We start from the raw sequence: 15,184 nt of genomic DNA, 5'->3' as shown, positions 1-15,184 counted from the left end.
CGAATCGGATGATGGTAGCAAGACTAGAGTACATAACCCAGGTTATGTACCCTTGATGGTAGTGATGGATTATCACTTCGATCACATGCACACGTCATGATCATGATGACGTGCCACTGCACTCAGCACTGTACTGTGTCTGTGTGTATGCTAGCCTGTGTGCCGTGTAGGCTCGAGTCGTAGCGCTACGTACTGGCACATATGCGCTACGGACGGCCGGGTACGCGGGTTAGGTGATTTCGCTCGTTTTGTGCACGCTGCATACGCTAGATCTAGAAGTAGAACGCTGTTCAGTCAAGAAGTCGCGAAAAGACTGGATGCTGGACGTCATCATGATACACCTTTCGAGTCGCTGATTGGTTCTTTTTCTCTCCATCAAATCGAGCAAAAAGCGCGCCAGAAAGTTAGTTGTTGCCTTCATCGGTAGAAGAAGCGTACACGGTGCAGTCGTTTGTTGAACGATTCACGTCGGTTGTTTTTGGATTTTAGCTTTGTTGCTGACTCTTGCCGTTGCAAACATGGTAAGCAACTCTTACTGATCAGTAATTATGTAGATAAAATAGAAAGGCGACGTTGTGTTCCGTAGCTGCAGTCATGAAAAGAGCGTGCTGTTTTGGGGATGGTAGTGTTTGAGAGTATCCAAGAAGTAAAAAAATGGATATCGGTTTACTACAAGTTAGAGTGTCGGTTGGACTGTTTCTTCGTGCAGCCTGGTGGAAAAGCTGGAAAGGACTCCAAGGCCAAGGCTAAGGCGATCTCTCAGTCAGCGAGAGCTGGGCTTCAATTCCCTGGTGAGTTCGTTTTTTCTGCTAGTCGTTTTTCGTTACCGGTACTCCATGCTCCATGTGTACGTACCAATTATTTGAATTTTTTTGTCTGTCGGGCATGTGTTGGCATTTGCAGTCGGACGTATTCATCGTCATTTGAAAAGCCGAACGACTAGCCATGGCCGTGTGGGAGCAACTGCTGCCGTGTACAGCGCAGCTATCCTCGAGTACCTCACTGCTGAGGTGAGTCTTCGTCCACTTTAGTTTATTCTTTTGTTGCAATTTTGTGTTGTGCAACATGAGCATGATAATGATGCCGAGTAAGTTACCAGTGGCAGTTCAGTTGCTGTGTTCAATTCAAATATTCAGTTGTGTGACCTAGTACCTTGGCTTTGTATTGCATCTGTGGCTACAGGTTTTGGAATTGGCAGGTAACGCCTCCAAGGATCTGAAAGTGAAGCGTATCACACCACGCCACTTGCAGCTGGCTATTCGTGGAGATGAAGAGCTCGATAGTCTCATCAAGGCCACGATTGCCGGTGGTGGTAAGTTTGATTTTCTGTCGATGACTGAACCCTCTTGTGAGTCATTGTGCGCGCTTGTGCATGATACGATAAGCATCACCTATGACAGCCACCAGTTTGATAGGACATCTGCTATACATGTATGTACGTTGGACCACTTGCCCTGCTTCGTATTTGGCGCCCTTTTCTAATCTATTCCAGTTGTCAAAAATGTGTACACCGTTTCAATTCTGCCTCTGTGCAAATTATATTCTGCTTTGTTTGTGTTGTTTTCAGGAGTCATTCCTCACATCCACAAGAGCTTAATGGCCAAGAAGGGAACCACAGGCAAGGCCCAGTAGACGTAGCACACGAGCGTTATCGTACCCTACTACTGTTGTGGTGCCCTGTGTGTGTGTGTGTGAGCGTGTCCCACTAACCGTGCACGATCTCTGGTTATATCAGCCTCTCGCTACTCCCTTCGTCAGCTCGGCTATTCTTCACCATTTCACTGAGGCAGTCATCCATACTGCAATGCACAGCTTTGCCGCTTGATCAATTCTGTGGCCATCACCTTTTCACCAACCCACTTGTTTGAACATACTAGTTATACAACGTTTTGCATCATTTCTAGGACTATACATCGCTATTTGTTGCATGCTACATCTTCTTTGCCTGTTAAAGTCATAGTTCTCCCCATGTAACACCTCCGGTATGTCTGGTTAAGCTGGGGTTTATACCCATATTCATGAAAAAGACTTATGAACTATCAAAATGATTTGTTTAGGTGGGACGCATGCCATGGTGGCAATCATAATTTTGCATATCTATGATTGAGTAGGCCCTATAAATATTCATGTACTAGCGTGAACTTGCCTCTGGTCACTGCTGTGTGGGGGAGAGAAGGCTTCTCTTGTTTGGTCAGTGCTTGTGCATGAGGAGTTTGGACATGTCTGCTAGCTGTGTGGAGCCTGGTCGGCCCAGTTATAGTTGAGCCCTCCTCCCTGTCTTGTGGGTGTCGAATCCACCCATTTCTTCCATTGAACGCAGCCTGATTATTGAAGAAAGAGGATGTTTGATCTGTGTTTGGAAATATGATATTCCTGCAATTTATTTTTCAGACTGAATCAGTGACAATAGGAAAGTCTTATGTTCCTTCATTCAGCGATGGGGTGGCACAACTCGTACAACATGCATGTAGAAGCCAGGAGAGGGTGGGTCTTGTAGCGCTGTGTGAGAATGTGGGGGCTCGATAGGTTTCAAGGCTACCGGTGTTATTTTAGGCAGGAGGCCGTGACTGGGCATGGTGGGCTTCTACTATACTAGCAATGCAATAATAATTATTATGTTAGTGCAGAAGATGCAGAATCACTTGAGAGGTTGTAACTTTTCAACTTTCAAGGGCCCAGCACCTGTGTCTTGTGTTAATAATGGGAATATAAACACTGTCCATAAAAACCTCGGCAACGCCTCGGTTTTTTCTACAACATCGGTGTTTATTCTATACGTATTTTTGGCGCAATGTCGCTTTATTGACTGAGTTCAGGAAAAAACCCATACAATGCACAAGAATATACAGTACCTACGGTAGAGTCGCACACCAAAGAAGGTGGAGCCCAATTCACCAAGAACACAGCATAGTGCATATGATCCAGTACAACACCGTTTCTAAGAATCTCGTGCGAAGGGCACACAGACGCTCGAAGATAAGAACGTCCCAGCTAGCCTGGCCTCTTGTAAACGAGTCAAAAAAACGTCCTTGGAAGTGCGACTCTTACTGTACTAGTCGATCTAGTATCACACACATACACATAGATCTCTTCAATACTTTGAGAACGAAGTACTGAAGTAGATGGTTAATTTTATAAAGTCTTGGCACAGAGGCCATGTTCAAATTTTGCAATTAAGCGCACATGCACGTACAGCCATGGCTAAACTAAAAAAAAAACATGGCACTGCCAAAAAAAAGAAATGATCACATGCTGTACTACGGGGTGCACCTGGTATACATGCAACCAGATTGCAATATTGGCAGCAGGCGTACTCCGATGTTCAACGGTAGTCCTGCTTCATGACCTCAGCTACATTGTACGTGCCGAGCATATCTCGCCCATCAAAAACTGGGCTATAAAAATACCATATCAGACTGCATGAATAGCGAGAAAGTAACACATGAGAGTGTATAAAAAGGTTAGAAGAATGCTCTAGGAGTAAACGTGGAAATACTAAAAGAACAAACCGAGAATGCAGGTACTTGCAGATAGTTGAAGCTAGTCATTGTCAATGTGTTTGCGAGATGAACTGAGCGGGGGCTGGTGGCCTCCCGCGGAATCCCATAGACGCTCGCATCACCTTGACTGGGTAATAGTTGCTGAAGTTGAGGCGGAAGCTCAGCGATCGCAGACTCAGGTCGGGGTGCTTTGACAACAAGGACAGGAACACCTTCACCATGTCCTAGCAAACACACACATAGTGGTAAGAAAGAATAAGCGTTCAGGGAGCCAGAGAGAGAGTGTCCCGAATCGCGAGAATAATCTAATCAACTCCTTATTTGCGCATCGTGCGCCTAAATCTGCCATGCGTACTGTACTGTTGTACGCTGTATTTTCTCTTCGGGGTGCTAGTGCCGAATTGGGCCAGCACCGTACTCACCTTTTTTCTGTAGTATTCATATTTGGTTACAGTGTGCTCGTAATGGTGTTGCTGCTGTTTTTCCCCGAAACAAAGAGCTCTTTCCGGTTGGTGAAAGAGCTGCCGAATTTATTCTTATCATCGACTTCATTACTTGAAATGATCTTACTCGTAGCCTTGACCAGAGTCAAGCTACAACAACCGTAGCTCTTGTCGTGTGTTATGGACTGACATAGATAATTGGCCAGTGATACACAACAGAGAGAGAGAGAGAGAGAGAGAGAGAGAGAGAGAGAGAGAGAGAGAGAGAGAGAGAGAGAGAGAGAGAGAGAGAGAGAGAGAGAGAGAGAGGGAGGGAGGGAGAGGGAGAGAGAGAGAGAGAGAGAGAGAGAGAGAGAGAGAGAGAGAGAGAGAGAGAGAGAGGTTGGATCTGATGGCATCATACTACGCTGCTTCAAGGTGTATTGTTGTACCTGCCAAATTTGTTGGTTTCAGGGTCCATAATCCCCACGGACAGACAGAGCACACACTTCAGGTTCAACACCAACACTTTGAAAGGTTTCACAAGTAAACCTTCTTGCCTTTTCTTCAGGTGACATACGGGCAAGAACAGGGGAACATAATCTGAACAGAAGGCGCGAAAGTTCACTTGTGAAACTTGTCAACATGTTGGCATTGAAGAACCTGAACTGTGTGCGCTCTTTCTTAGTGTTCTAGCATTTTTGTCTGCGAGGAAACTAGATACGCGTGAGGTTGGATTTCCAAGCAGACATCACCCAGAGGGAAATGGAGAGCCGAGATTTACCTCGTAGGAGTTCATGCGTACTGTCAGCTCAGAGCGCAGCATGGGCAACGTCTTGAACAAGAAAATCCTCTCCCGCTCCTCAGCCGCTGCAGAATCCATGGCTGTCAAACCCCACTCGCCCTGAAACACAAGCGAAAACCAAGAAGAAATGCACAAGTGAATGGAAACATTTGTTTCTAATCACCACTGTATTCAACTTGAAGAGTATTGGTATGAAACAAAGGGGGTGCAACTTACAATCGAGCATGGCTTGAATACATTGAAAAAATATAGTTCAGAGAAAATGGGGGTGCGCCTTATAATCGAGTGCGACCTACAATCAGCAAAATACGGTACATGGATTCTGTGCTGATTATTTCTATTGATCCGGAGAAAGAGAGCATGAACATTGGAGTTATGAACACACCTTTTTCGACCTCTGTGACGCCAGCTTCTCCGTGTAGCGACGCGCTTGGATCTCCTCTTCAGTCGAATCATTGAGGTCGCTCAAGATTTTCTGGAAGCGCACCACTTCATCAAAGATTGCGCGCAACTTTGTAAGCATGTCCTGACCGAAAAAAAAACAAGAAAGAAAACACCAACACAAGTATACTGTGAAACGCGTTCAACCTTCGAGACCAAAAGGTGCACACCTGTAACGATAAAAGAACAATACACTCGTTGAATAAATGTCTTTCCCTCAACTGCGATGACGTTGTCACACTGCTGCCATCTACTAACGCATGCTGGAGTGTGGCACCAGCAGCAGCAACCAAGCCAAGCAGCAGCAGCAGCACCAGGAACAGGAGCCCCAGCCAAGCCAAGCCAAGCAGCAGCAGCAGCAGCACAAGCAGCACCAGGAGCAGGAGCCCCAGCCAAGCCAAGCAGCAGCAGCAGCAGCACAAGCAGCACCAGCACCAGGTGCAGGAGCACCAGCCAAGCATAAAATAGCTACCCACCTGAGAAGATTCGGTGAGCAAGCATCGAACGGTGACGTCGTCTAGGAAGCGATTGTGAGCGGCAATGACCTCGTCCAAGTCCTTGGCCGCCTCTACTTTCTTCTGCAATTCTGCCCATGTACACTCTAGCACCTGAAAAGCAAATACATGTGCGGACAATGCAAATGGGCAACACGTTCAAATGACACAAGCAAACACGAAGCATGCAACGATGGATCCCAACATGCACGGCGTTTTAGACATTGCGAGTCTCCAGGGTTCTAGCCAAAGGGGGGTAGGGGGGGGGGGGGGGGGGGGCGCAGCGCCCCCCTACTCCGTTTGCGCGCCCCCCCCCCTGTGAAAAAGTGCCGCCCCCTACTCATTTTCCGATTTTTGTGTTTTTTCACGCCATTCAACGAAAATACAGTCGATAGTCACTACTAGAGGGTTCATAAAGGCACATTTGTGAGGGGTTCACCCCGTATGTTACATTTTGCATGGCAACACAATTTTGGACAATGGAAAAAATGGGTCATGGGGTAACTTTTTCCCATGCCCGCCCCCTACTATTTTGACCTGGCTAGAACACTGAGTCTCATATGGCCATTAGGGGCAAGAGTTCATACAAACTAATACTTAGTCTAATAACAGTTAGTAATACGAGTACACAAATACACGTTTTTTGTGCACTATATCGTAGAAGCACTGGCAAGGAACAACAATACTCGACAAACTTCCTTTTCCAATTAGGGTACTTTAAGGTACATGACTGTACAACAGGCACATGCGCTGGCAGCTGGTCAGTTACTTGTCCGCAGCAGGAAGCCCATCGATGTGAGGGATTCATTTGTTACTGCAAGCCCAGCTTATTGTACAATAAACAACTTGAATCAGTATGTCAAGGAACTACAGACACTACACACAGCAAAAGGTGAGGCTGGAACACTGGAACAATCAACAAGTACCGTATATTCTCTATTACAAGCACAGGTCTCCATTACTAGCACAGTCTCTAATACTAGCACACTGTGAGCACCTTTCGAAACATTATAAGCACAGTCTCTATTACTAGCACGGTCTTTATGGAAATCAATGCTGCATGCATAATATCTAGCATGTATTTCTTCTTTCTCTGTATGGATGTATTGGTTGAAAAATATAAGCACGGTCTCCAATATAAGCGCGGTCTCCAATATAAGCACGGGGTAGAGGGGTGTTGAAAAATATAAGCACGGCGCTTATAATAGAGACATATACGGTATCTATTATCACTACATGTACTACTATTTGCGTGGACAGCCAGCCGATCAATTCCTTCATCGAATTGTGATATGTGTCCGGTCATTCTTTAGCACGACTTGTACATGTATCACACTGCCATGTGGATGAGCTTATTTGTAGTTCACTGAAGCAAACTATACCATACTTTAAAAAAAGTCTTTGCAGTGCCCAACACAACGCTCATGTACCCACTCACTTCAAAATTGATGTAATACTCCATCTGCTGCATGAAGTGGATCATTCTGGAGGAGAGCAAGTGTGCTTTGTGGAACAGTGGCTTCAACTCTGTGCAGACACAGACAGAGCAAGACTGGAGGTAAACTCACCGAAATACATGTATGGTCTTGGTCCTTTTCTTTGCTATAAAATACATTCCCTCATTCAAAAAAATCTCCATGATTGCTATCTACGGGGTGTGGCCGCCCGATTGAACCAAGGCTTTTCTCAGGTGCATAGCTGTACTGCACATACGAATGATCACGGTAACACATACTGATATTGCCAATTGTCTGCAGTGGAGTTTAGTCAAGCAATTTCAAAGCAGATGACAAACATTTCAGGATCAAGGCAACATCATGACAAAAGCACAAAGTAAGAGAGGACAGAATGAGTGTGTACTGTACAATCAATGCCAGCTGAGCGATCGGGGGAAGAGAGGGGGAGGCTCACCAGGGATCACTTTGCGCTGTGCAGGGCAGCCAGTCTGCAATGTCCAGAGTGCCGACAATATGTAGGACATGCGTTTGGCCCGCCACAAGAAATTGAAGATGCGGAGGTAGCGCAGCATAGCACCCTCATCAAACACCTGAGAATGGACAAACAAACAAACAAACACACACATGCACACGCGCACACAACCCATTCTTACAAACAAATACCAAACACAATAGAAGCTGTACCACTCTATCAAGAAGTTCAGTCGCCCCTCGTGCACACCCTACACAAAGTCAATGCACATACCGTAAAGTCTTGTATAAAAGCCGCACTTGAATAGAAGCCGCAATTTTGGGCCCATCAAATCACACATAAGCCTGGTTTTAGTGTTGACATACATAGAAATACCTGTCTTGTATAGAAGCCTGCAAAATTTCACGAAGAAAGTCATAGAAGCCGCGGCTTTTATACAAGACTTTACGGTACGTTTCCAGTCTACCTTTCTGTCATTATGACTGAGGTACATACCGTGCGAATAGGCCCATCGACATGGTAGTCCAGGCTGAACACATCCCAGCCAACATCACCGGACGATACCTGTACAACAAAGCAAACGCACAGAGAACAAAGCAACAAGAACATTACCCAACGAGTCCGTCACACAAGACGTACCCTCCAGGCATATACAGCAATGCTGTGAGCGGAGGAGCAGCACAAAACTTATGAGCCATGGCTTGCTAGTGTCTTCTTTCTCTAAGTTCTCCGCTCCATTTCACCTGCCACAAGGGCAACTGAGCTGCTTGACGGAGTGAAATCCCAGCAACTACTACTGCACACTAGTGGGAGTGTGGCATTGGCCGGGTTAAGCGCCTCTTCTGGATAATGATAGAGTGCCACACTAGACTTTCCATGACGCCATCAGCCAGATTCGGATCCCATGCTGCCAGCTGATGAACTTGGCTAGCCATCAAGATTGAATCTCTGTGTGCATGTGTGTGTGTGTGCGTATGTGTGTGTGTATGTGTGTGTATATGTGTGTGTGTGTGTGTGTGTGTGTGTGTGTGTGTGTGCTCACGAGACCTTGAAGCAGACTGGCACAGAGTGACCTGTGACTCTCGCCCAGACTGGAGGTAGGCTTAACCCTCGGACGCCCGGATCCCCCTGTACCAGCGACTAACTTGCTGCACATGCGCCCGCCACTTCGCACGTCAGGGCGACCTCGCTCGGCACAAGTGCACGGCTGAACAGCAGAAGCCGGTCTTGGAGCAGAGAAGTGCATGTCAGTGCCCTCGGTGTCATTGTTGGTTCCGGAGCCGCGGTGGCTTGGCTGTGCATCGTTGCTCCGCTTCTACCTCATGTCCAGCACTGACCGCACCAGCTGCTGTTGCCACCGGTGACAGTACCGCTCGGAGTTGCTGCAATGCTCACTGTGCCATCTGCAATCGTTGTTTCCGCTCAACCCAGGGATGCAACCGCCATCCCTGTTCAATGCACTGCCACCGCCCAACGGCTAGAGAACGGGACAAGTTCCCCCATATTTGTATCTGCTCTCGCTGATTCCGACTAGTCTCGCATCTGGAGCGCCATCGGGTGGCGTGCTCTTTCGCTCTCTCTGCTGCCCCTCTGGGGCCCACGTCACCCTAGTGGTAGTGGCTCTACAGGACAGGACAGGCGTGTGTGTGCATGTGCAGGTCCCCTGTTGAAAGGTCCATGAATTCCTGGCACGGAGGGCTTGCAGACATAGTTCGACGGCCTTTTCATCCACAAGAACTACATGACTGTTTAAAAAGCCCAACGGCTCTGCAATTACAAGTGAAGCTGGCACGCCAAGTAAGAAAACAAACAAGGAAATACAAACCTCCAGGAGTTTGACATCCAGGCGCTCCAGTGTGTCGGGCTCCTCAAACTGTGCGTTTGTGGCACGCACCGCGACGTCCAGGGTTCCAATCAGATTGTGCAGAAACAGAGTGGTGGCGGGCCGAGCAAGCTCATCCCTGTGTAGCAGCACGCACAGCACACGGGATAAATCAGCTAAACCCCGGCTGTATTGTCTACTACCGCTTTTTAGTTCGGTTTTTACGCCATGAAAGGTCGACTTGTACTAGCACCCGGTAAAGTACGGTAACTAACAGACTTGACCAAACATGATTACAGACTTGACCAAACATGATAACATGTCTGCTTGACCCCTTCAAAGGGAAACTCTGAAATGTGACCAAGAGAGTCAGCATGATCGATTTCTGCAGATACCAAATAGACCAATACCAGTCCTGATTGCAGCCTTCCCCATACCACCACCACCACCACACACACACACATACGCACGTCCACACACACACACACGCGCACAAAAGCCCACACAATAGCGGGAATTCAGTGGCTTAAGCAAGCCGGAGCACTGCCACCGAACATTCTCACTCTGAAAGAAAGTGCACAAACACAACCCCGGGGAACTCTTACAGAAGCAAGTCCATTAGGTGGCGAATAAAGTCACCCTGACCCAGCAGCAGGTAGCGACGCATTGCCTACAGCAAACACGGCGACAATGATAAGAACAGCAAGAACTGCATTGAAGATATTTTAATATTTCTTTTGTTTGTTTAACCCTTTGTGGACGGACTGTACGAGTTTCGATCTAATAAGATCGAAAGTCTGCAGGCGGTAAAATCTTCGTAACTCCATCGTTTCTTGAGCAAATTCAGGGCTGGTATTTGGGATCACAAAACGGGAACACGTCAGAGGCCATCTTGAATCACGCTACGTCATCAGATACCCGCACGTGATGCGGGGCCGCGAGGTCGCGACTGCGCAAAAGTGTACTTGCCAGTACAGATCTTTGACCTAGCTGCAAGAGCAAGTGCTAGTTTTTATTTTTTGGTGGTGCTTGAACTAGTTCGAACTGCTTCCCTTCGACTTTCTTTGACAGAGCGGGTGCTGTTAGGGTTTCCTGTGGTCAGTTTGTATCCACCACCGGTCTTGTATGTCAGTGCTTGTACAAGGAGGTGTTCAGTAGTTATTTTCAGTCCGCACCATGGATCGCATCCAGGGTAGGAAATCGCACTCTGACCGGCTTGATTATCCCGAGTCGAGAAAGAAGCGAACTAGTGGCCAGTTCGGCTCAGTATCATGGCCAGCTGGACGTAGATCAGATCGCCCCGAGGTCGAACAAACCGACAGTAGTCCTGAAATCCTTACCTCGCAGAAACATTGACGATGTGGTGGAGCGCGGTGTTCAAGAACAAGGAACCATGGTAATAATTGGATTCGCTCCAGAAAAATTATTCTCGTGGTTCCCGGTTCCTTTCCCAATATTTCCTATGGTCTGGAATACGTGCATCACGCTGAAGCCTAGATGAATAAGATTGTAAGTCAGTCTTCTCTCTAGCTCAAGATTTTGCGTACATGGTATCAGTGAACAATAAAAGCAAAGGACACAGTGCAACAAATGGAAAATGCACGTCTCCTTCTTTTCCTTGCCGTGCGCACTGCACTGTCACAGTCTGCAGTTCTGACTGGTGTCTTCCGTTTGTGAAAGAACCAGCGCAAGTCGCGTGGCGCGGCGTCCTTCAAAACGACACAAGTGAGCTCCACATCAGCCGATTTTGACAATCGATGGCTCAAAATTTTCAGTAGAAGATGCTCCATACTTTCACCGAAGCGAATTTCGCCAAAACGATCCTAGAGGTGGGACACGTTTACCGAGTTTGAGGGTGTTATTTGAAGTCTAAATTGCGAAAATCAAAAAATCCTTCGGTGAATCCCTTTGCCCACATCTGAACTCGGTGCCTGCAAAATCTCAGCCTGCTAGAGAGAACTGTGGCTCACTTGCGTGGATTTGAACAGGCCAGAGTAGACGCGAAGTACGGCAAGATTCCCTGTACACAGCATGGTGTGACACATGTCACGTGAACCAAGATGGCGCCCACGTGTTTCTGTACAAGTACTAGCCCTGAAATTCCACAATCGAAGGGTCTCGGAAACTCCAAGCTGTCCGAAGCAACAATCGCCGAAGACTTACGATGTCGGACGCCAGAGATATCGCACGCCGTATTCTTACCTCGGCAAATTCAAATTTTTGATCGATCATTTCGCCATTTTGGGGGAAAATCCCTTTTCGTGTGCTCTTTGAGCGACTGAGCACATGATAATGACGTAGCCGGCTGAAGTTTGAATCGTCTCAAACAGATTTGAGCGTTCTGCGATGAAGGAGAGTGGAATGGCGTTGATGGGACGAATTTGCTTGCATATCAGGCTTGGAGACGACTTTGCTGTGTTACTGCGCATGATTTGTGGCGCCTGGATAATGGAGATTGGTAACCTGGCGTTGCTCTCGCCAAGAGCTTTCCAATGAGCCCTTGATTGTGAAAATCAAGTGAAGGACACCAAAGTTATGACATGGAAAAGTTGAAAATTGTACTGACATTTTGTAATTCTGGTGCATACTGTGCTAGCAATCCGTCCATAAAGGGTTAAAAACACAAACGGGAACGTACGAGTACTGTGATACAAGAGCACACAGGCAATTTAAAAACAAACCGAGTAAAGTAGTATGCGCATACAAAGCACCTACCTTCAAATGGTCTGACAGCTTGTACTGCTGGTGCAAGGTGTTGAGAAGATGTTGGCTCGTGGCTTGGTACACGGCCTCGACCGTGGTGCGCAGGCGACCACCCATCGTGCAGCCCTCTATCAGGTCCACGGCACCTGAGCCCAACGGCAAACAGACATTCAAACACAGGGTAAGTACCGGGTGTTGTAAGTGGTGTAAGCAGGCTGGAGGGGAAACGTAGACCGGCTGTAATGCAACAACCACAATACAACATGTAGTAGCAAGAGTACATAACCCCCCAGAGTGTGCAACGCCTGATCCAGCTCTGCATAGGGTCTTGGTCGAGCGTAATCGGATCTTTGCGTCATAATACCGTACACACCTGAGGGGAATCCGGGGAGTCGCGGGTACTCTCAGATCAAAAACAACGGTGCCCTGCCTCGAGACCGGCCTTGCGCTGGTGTGGAATGTACGCTAGGGCTGAAAGGAATATTCGAATTATTCGAATATTCGAAATATGCAAAGCGGAAAAGGAATATTCTTCGTTAAAGTAGAATAGGAATATTCGTATTATGTACAGAAACTCGCCTTTTTGACATCGATCAAGCTTATTTGGTGCAAAATATAAGTAGGCTTGCCTCTTTCGATGTGTTATAATAAGAAAGACAAATGATTTTTCAAATGTCTCTCTTGTAATTGAGGTGTATGCCAGTTAATGGTCTATGGTTACCATGGATAAAACTAGGTATCCATGGAAATTGTATGGTTTAGAATATTCGAAATATTCTTCGTTTCGCATGTATTCGGAAAAAGAATATTCGTTCGCTTCATTGAGCATTCGTTTCAGCCCTAATGTACGCATGACATCAGAAGATCCGATTCCGCTCGACCAAGACCCTATGCAGAACTAGATCGGCGTTGCACACTCTGGGGGGTTATGTACTCTTGGTAGTAGTACATGTACAACACATTCACAGCCAACTGGTATGGCAGTGAGATGCCAGATTCAAGCACACAGTCACAGACACATAATGTTTTTCACGGCTCGCGTTACACTCAGATACACTGAGCTTTCCGTATCTGCGGGAACACCACCACCCTAGGATCAAAGGCACAGATGCAGCTTCTAAACAGGCACATTACCCTGATGCATAATTCACTGGCTACTCACATCACAGCATGCCGCACACTATCACTGCAGATTACAATGCACTAATGCCACCGGTGTCATGCATGTGACGCAGAACAAGGCAGTCAGCCACGCAGTGGTGACCGATTACTAGTACACAGGTGCTTGGAAAAGACTGTACACGGTGGCAACCAAATCTTGTAACCAACCAAGACCTGGACAAATACTAGTACTAGTACCTGCAACATCCTGATCCACAGAGCTCTGCTTTGGCCGTAGCCCCAGCTGTGTGCGATCATTGCACAGATGACGTAAGAAGTTAATCGATTTGCCAATCAGCAGAATCTACAAGGCAGAGATTCACGGAGAGGCAACCCACGCAAACAAGAAGCACATTAAATGTTGCATATAGTACTAATGAAATGCTGTCCACTGACACAGAACATATTTCAATCTAAGGGCAACACCATTGATTTCAAGGAGCGGAGCTCAACACCACTAACACCACCACTAACCACCAATAACAATAACAACCACACTGACTGTATTGCAACACTGTTCTGACTCAGGTATTAGAAATTAGACAAGGCCAGCCACCCAGGTTTTACATGTACATGCCAGTGTAACTGTATGAATTGAACAAGCTTTGCAGAGATGAATAGTGGTTGAACTGTACCTTCTCTGCGAGGTCCAGAGGAATAAACGGTGGCAGTACAGACTTGCGCAAGGAATACTTAGCAGCCCACAAATGGCTGGCAGGAACGGACACATCTTCGGCGACAAAAAACTACACGAGGTCACAGCAAGTAAGTCCATATATGTGCAGCACACACGTGTGTTAGACATACCGCTTCATATCGATTGTTCAAGGGGTCACCAAAAGCATACGAAGAACAGGCCAGGAAAAGGCATGGTTGGAGTCCGAATCACACCCAGCCTGTCCACACCATGTTCATCAACATTGTTATAGCACATTAACAGGTGTTGACAAATGTCAAGGAATGCCACCAGGATCAAGGCACATATGCAGCTCCTAAAATGGTGCGGGTAAGAATCAATCAGATTGACCCGAGTGATCACAACCGAAAAGCCCGTCACGTGAAGTACTAGACTATGAGAAACAAATTCGTGAGGACCTCGGGTAGACGCGTACAGAATAGTACCCGAAGTAGCAGACGACATCATGTACGGGGCACGTGTACGAATTCATGTAATACTCCGCATGGCTACCCAGTGTGTAAGGGAAGGAGTGCATTTTGGTGTTACAATGGAAACATTACCCGATCGGGTACCCGTGCTACCCGTGGAAAACTACCCGAACCCGATACCCGAAGAAAATGCTCCCCGACTCAGCCCTAAAAAAAATCAGCACCATACCGTACCAACGCACGGGACACAACAAGCCATTCCAGGCACAGACACTTCCCGTGCACCAACATAGATAACAATACCTCATGAAAGCGGTCCTCCAGCTCGCCGTCGTAGATCCAGCTGTCCAGGAAATGCCGAAGAGGCAGCGCAACCTGGCAACAAGAACATTCAAAACTTCAATTGTTAGCTCATAAATTAAAAAGTCATAATCATGATAGCCGGGTGCTTTGATTAGGCAATCTCCAGGACAAGTTGCACTTTACACAAATCAAGTACACAACATCATAACTATACAGTACAGTACTGTCAGATGCCGAAGAACGGACCAGGCTAGAATTTCACCACGCACAGCATACCAATGTATACACGGTGCTCAACTGTGCATAGACTGTGATACATGAAAGTAAGAACGGTCTAGGCCTCGGCTAGGAGGCTGACCCCCCCCCCCCCCCCGTTCTTCGGCGACCGACAGAACTGTACAAACACACACACACACCGTCCTGTACTAGTACACGTGGAATCCTGATAATTCGAATATGGCTTAATTCGAACATACCGCTTAATTAGAAGTTTTTCC

At 47.0% G+C, this 15,184-nt stretch overlaps 2 protein-coding genes across 4 annotated transcripts in view; one reads left to right on the top strand and one right to left on the bottom strand.

The window, feature by feature from the left end:
• The first annotated feature begins 371 nt into the window (after positions 1-371).
• Positions 372-2,141, top strand: LOC135808304 (histone H2A.V). The gene is made up of 5 exons (XM_065321475.1): positions 372-521; positions 710-791; positions 904-1,010; positions 1,183-1,312; positions 1,568-2,141. Exons 1-5 carry the CDS (start codon positions 519-521, stop codon positions 1,630-1,632), a joined length of 387 nt encoding a protein of 128 aa, XP_065177547.1. The 5' UTR covers positions 372-518; the 3' UTR covers positions 1,633-2,141.
• Positions 2,142-2,921: 780 nt separating this feature from the next.
• Positions 2,922-15,184, bottom strand: part of LOC135808303 (gamma-tubulin complex component 3-like) — a 29,813-nt gene continuing 17,550 nt past the window's right edge. For all 3 annotated transcript variants that reach the window (XM_065321472.1, XM_065321473.1, XM_065321474.1), the window contains 13 exons: positions 14,688-14,759; positions 13,913-14,023; positions 13,476-13,581; positions 12,129-12,262; positions 10,019-10,083; positions 9,417-9,552; positions 8,087-8,155; positions 7,574-7,709; positions 7,101-7,189; positions 5,645-5,776; positions 5,113-5,253; positions 4,707-4,826; positions 2,922-3,724 (listed from right to left, as the gene is read on the bottom strand). In XM_065321472.1, the coding sequence (XP_065177544.1) occupies positions 3,551-3,724; positions 4,707-4,826; positions 5,113-5,253; positions 5,645-5,776; positions 7,101-7,189; positions 7,574-7,709; positions 8,087-8,155; positions 9,417-9,552; positions 10,019-10,083; positions 12,129-12,262; positions 13,476-13,581; positions 13,913-14,023; positions 14,688-14,759 (1,485 nt within the window). In that variant the 3' untranslated portion in view covers positions 2,922-3,550. The remainder of the gene's footprint in view (positions 3,725-4,706; positions 4,827-5,112; positions 5,254-5,644; positions 5,777-7,100; positions 7,190-7,573; positions 7,710-8,086; positions 8,156-9,416; positions 9,553-10,018; positions 10,084-12,128; positions 12,263-13,475; positions 13,582-13,912; positions 14,024-14,687; positions 14,760-15,184) is intronic.

This window comes from Sycon ciliatum, chromosome 2 (genome assembly GCF_964019385.1).
Source record: "Sycon ciliatum chromosome 2, ocSycCili1.1, whole genome shotgun sequence".
In the NCBI taxonomy this organism is placed as follows: Eukaryota; Metazoa; Porifera; class Calcarea; order Leucosolenida; family Sycettidae; genus Sycon; species Sycon ciliatum.
This window is presented reverse-complemented; position numbering and strand designations above follow the sequence as displayed.